Source organism: Propithecus coquereli, unplaced genomic scaffold (assembly GCF_000956105.1).
Source record: "Propithecus coquereli isolate 6110/MARCELLA unplaced genomic scaffold, Pcoq_1.0 Scaffold119, whole genome shotgun sequence".
Classification (NCBI taxonomy): domain Eukaryota; kingdom Metazoa; phylum Chordata; class Mammalia; order Primates; family Indriidae; genus Propithecus; species Propithecus coquereli.
In genome coordinates, this window is record NW_012135969.1 from 8274867 (window position 1) to 8279807 (window position 4941).

The following is a 4941-nucleotide window of genomic DNA, read 5'->3' on the forward strand; positions in this document are numbered from 1 at the left end:
ATATAATGATATTGGGAGGATGAAAGGATGATAGTTGAAGGAGTTATGTCCTTTTTACCTTCTATAGAAAGTCAAGAGCTAATGTCTCAGCCTTTTTCAACCAGGGTTCCTCATTTGATCCATAGTACACAGAAAATGATTTGAGTGACTGACTACTTTCTCAATTCTCCCAAGGAAAGTACAGACCCAAGACCAGCCTAGATGTACAGGAATATAGCTAATCCATTACGTACAAGGATACCTTAGGGCAGTGGTCCCCAACCTTTTTGGCACCAGGGACTGGTTTGGAAGACAATTTTCCCCTACGGGGTTGGGGGGCGGTGGTGAGGGGGTGGCGGAGAAGCTGAGCCCAGGCAGTGATGTGAGCAATGGGAACCAGCTATAAATACAGATGAAGCTTCGCTCACTCTCCCACACTCACCCTGACCCCCAGGTGCCCCCACCTACCGCTGCTCACCCAGAGTTTACCCACCACTCACCTCCTGCTGTGTAGCTCAGTATCTAAGTTTCATGGAAGATAATTTTTCCACAGACAGGGCTGGGAGAGGGGAGGCGGAGATCAGGCAGTGACACGCCTGGTTCCTAATAGGCCATGGACCAGTACCAGTCTGTGGCCAGGAGTTGGGGACCCCAGCCTTAGGGCACTAGGACTGAGTTCTCTCACAGAACCCCAGCTGAGAAAGGGAAGGATGAAGGAAGAGTTGCACAAGCATGTTATTTAGATACCTGAAGACAAACAGTGTAAGACAAAACTAAGAAGTAATAGAGGCTGCCTCTTCGGAGTGGGAATGGGGGTTGGTAGGGGCAAGGGACTATTACCCTTCCTATTTTGCATTACCATCTGACTTTAAAACTGCAGACATGCATTAATCCAATAAGAATAAAATTTAAACTTTTAAAAAGAGGTTCAGAATGACAAAACTACACAAACTGTTAATAAGTAGCTCCATCTCCTAGGCTTAGGAAAGGGTGAATAAGAAACAAATTTTCACTTTTTGCACTGTGTGTCGTTTAAAATTTTAAATAAGCAATAAAGGGTTTGGGTCTGGTGGCTCACACCTATAATCCTAGCACTCTGGGAGGCCAAGGCAGTAGGACTGCTTGAGGATAGGAGCTCTAAGACTAGCCTGAGCAAGAGCAAGATCTGTCTCTACAAAAAAATAGAAAATTAGCCAGGTGTGGTGGTGGTGCGTGCCTGTAGTCCCAACTACTCGGGAGGCTGAGGCGGGAGGATCGCTTAAGCCCAGGAGTTTGAGGTTGCTGTGAGCTAGGCTGGCGCCACCGTACTCTAACTGGGGCAACAGAGTGAAATCCTGTCTTGAAAACAAAAAACAAACAAACAAACAAAAAAAACTGAAGGAAAAATTATTTTAACAAGACAAAAAAGCCTTTGAAATCAGAGAGTCCTAGATTTGAATCCCAGCTCCATCTCTTGCTAGTTTGGTAATCTCAGACAAATTCTAAATCTCTTTATCTATAAAATGAGGATGAAGACATCTACCTCCTAAGGTTGTAATTAAGATCAAATTATATAAAATAATGATGATGAAAACAATAATATGAGTTAACATTTATTGAATGGGGCACTTTGGCGATTCATTTAATCCTGACAACCATCTGAGATATTAACATAATCCCCCATCCCTCCCCGCTTTTTTTTTTTAGCCAGAGTCTCACTCTGTTGCCCGGGCTAGAGTGCCGTGACGTCAGCCTAGCTCACAGCAATCTCAAACTCCTGGGCTCAAGCAATCCTCCTGCCTCAGCCTCCCAAGTAGCTGGGACTACAGGCACGCACCACCATGCCTGGCTAATTTTTTCTATATATTTCTAGCTGTCCAATTAATCTCTTTCTATTTTTGGTAGAGACGGGGTCTCACTCTTGCTCAGGCTGGTTTCGAACTCCTGAGCTCAAACAATCCGCCTGCCTCAGCCTCCCAGAGTGCTAGGATTACAGGCGTGAGCCACCGTGCCGGCCATAATCCCCTTTTATAAGTAAGAAAACATACCTAAGATTCAAATCCAAGGCAGGATTTGAACCCACATAGTCTTTCTTACTCTAGGATCCATGCTTTTAACTACTGCAGCATATTGCACAATACTTAGCAGAGATCAATAAATGCCATGTATTCTTATGGTCATTACTAGTTAAAGGATAAAATTTATGGAAGAAATTCAAAGAATGTCAGTAGCTCCTGACACTCTTGACCATCAATATATTTCAGGTAACCCTGATTAAGATGATAGCTAAACATTTTTTACCTACCATTAAACAGCCTTCCCATGGAAAATGATTCTAAGATGAAACTAATTTTTTCCAATAGTGAGATCATTACAGTTCTGAAGGAAGAAGTATATTCTCTTCTTCCTGATCTTGGGAGAAGGAACCAAGTTTGTTCAAATTGTTACTTCCTTCACTCCTGTTTCTTTGTTTCAAGTTACAGAAAATATGAGATATCTCTTATCTCTCTCTCTCTTGTTTTTTTTTTTAAGACAGAGTCTCGCTGTTACCCAGGCTAAAGTGTCATGGCGTCAGCCTAGCTCATAGCAACCTCAGACTCCTGGGCTCCAGTGATCCTCCTGCCCTCAGCCTCGATCCTCCTGCCTCAGCCTCCTGAGTAGCTGGGACTATAGGCATGCGCCACCATGCCCAGCTAATTTTTTCTATATATATTTTTAGCTGTCCAGCTAATTTCTTTCTATTTTTAGTAGAGACGGGGTCTCGCTCTTCCTCAGGCTGATCCTCCCGCCTCAGCCTCCCAGAGTGCTAGGATTACAGGCGTGGGCCAACACGCCTGGCCTGAGATATCTCTTAGCTATCTTTCTTTCCTCCACCTGCTACAGTTTGAATGTGTCCCCTCTAAAATTCAGGTATTGCCAATGTGATAGTATTAAGACGTGGGTCCTTTAAGAGGTGATTAGGCCATAAGGGCTTCTCCTTGTGGGGACTGGGGCCTTTCCAAAGAGGCTCCCCCAGTGTTAAGGCTCACTTGCTCTCCTGCCACATAAGGACACAGAGTTCCTCGCCTCTGAAGGATACAGCAACAAGGCACCAGCTGGAAAATAAAGTGCAGCCCTCACTAGACAACAGAACTTGCCAGTGCCTTGCTTCCGGAACTGTGAGAAAATAAATTTCTGTTCTTTATAAATTACCCAGTCTTAGGTATTTTGACAGCAACACAGAACTGACTAAAACATATCCTTCCAACTCATGCTACTGATTCATGAGGCTGCAAAGGTACCATTCCACAAAAAATTTAAACCATGTACAATGGCCAGTTTAAAGAATAAAAACTGGAATATGATACCAACATTTCTTCAACAAAACATCTGAATTCATTTTGTCCAGAGACCAGAGAATAGTGTTTATGAGAGTGGGGAAAAGGAAAATAAGATGTCTTAATCTGACATTTACGGTACCTTGAACCTTTATATCCACTGAGATCTTTGTCCATATCCAACTCAGGGGTGGATTCAATGATTGCTTGAACTTCTGACTTCTCTTCATTTTCAGCATTACCTAAGGAAAGGACATGATGAAATAAATAATATGTGTATTACGTAGTGCCCCTAACATGAAAATCCTGTTGCTTTTATGTTTATAACAACAGCACTGGAACGTTAAACAGAAAGTAAAAGAGTGGGTTCCAGGAAACACAGCATTAGACAGTATGTCATATACTCAGTTAACAGTCAATATCACAAGCTCATAAGCAACGAACAGAAATTTTCATTTGTGTTTATTGGGATATACAGTGCAATCTATTCAAGGCCCTGCTTTCATTCCTATTTCAAGGGTGGGGGAAAAAAACTAAAGACAAAGACTAATAAACCAAGGTAGGGGACAGAAAAGAATTTTCCTCCTGCCCTTTAGGCTCTCTGATCTCCCAGCTCCTAACATTTTAGTCTTCAAGACTTTATTTAACCATTACCTCTTTTAAGCTTATTTACAACTGAATAAAATGAATTACGGCCATCGCTTTGTAATCTGTGGGGGCTGGTTCCAGGACTCCCCACTATACCAAAATCCTCCATGCATGGGTCCCTTATATAAAATGGTGCATTATTTGCATATAACCTATGTACAACGTTCTGTGTACTTTAAATCATCTCTAGATAACTTTAAAACCTAATATAATGAAAATACCATGTAAGTAGTTGTTATACCGTATTGTTTAGGGACTATGACACAAAAAAAGTAAGTACATGTTCAATACAGATGCAACCACTTTGTTTTTTCAAGTATTTTCAATCTGTGGTTGGTTGAATCCATGAATGCAGAACCTATGGTTATGGAAGGCTGACTGCATCTAACTATTTTACAAAAATAAAGCAGGCAACACCCCAAAGACATTTCCTTCTCATACTCAAATCATCTGTGTTTACTAAATACTTTGCGACTAAGTAAAGGACTAGAGTCATTTACCTGTAGATACATTTCTAGTTTCTTGGGCTACCTGTACTTCAATGTGCTTGCTTATCTCTGATACATTTGTTGTATCTGTAACCTTCACAAATCCTTCATTATCTTCCTTTAAGGGAGTATCAGTAGGAATTGTTGCCACATCTGAATTAGCTGTTGATGCTGGAGTGGTAGCTTTAGATCCACCTTGGCTAACGTCAGAAAGTTCATCCTACAAATAAAAATAATTAAGAATAAAATTTTAGCTGAGTAATTTATTCTAAATCACTTTTAAAATGGGTTAAGAAATAAACTTGCACAGAGACAGTTCTATTAAAAAAAAAAAGGCAATAAAGAGTTACTGATTACCAATAAACAATCTTTCTAGATTATTTGCAAATAATTGAGAAATATTTAAGTAAATTGTATTTTTCCAGACATATGAGATATTTTTAAACAGAAATTTGAAAATAAAAGTAAACTGAAGGTATTAGCAATAAAATTATACATTAATGCCAACACTGATTTTTTTTTTTTTTTTT

At 40.4% G+C, this 4941-nt stretch overlaps 1 protein-coding gene across 4 annotated transcripts in view; it reads right to left on the minus strand.

The window, feature by feature from the left end:
* SPAG9 (sperm associated antigen 9) overlaps nucleotides 1-4941 on the minus strand; it is a 131441-nt gene that overhangs the window by 45383 nt on the left and 81117 nt on the right. For all 4 annotated transcript variants that reach the window (XM_012662618.1, XM_012662592.1, XM_012662609.1 and 1 more), the window contains 2 exons: nucleotides 4424-4631; nucleotides 3418-3517 (listed from right to left, as the gene is read on the minus strand). In XM_012662618.1, the coding sequence (XP_012518072.1) occupies nucleotides 3418-3517; nucleotides 4424-4631 (308 nt within the window). The remainder of the gene's footprint in view (nucleotides 1-3417; nucleotides 3518-4423; nucleotides 4632-4941) is intronic.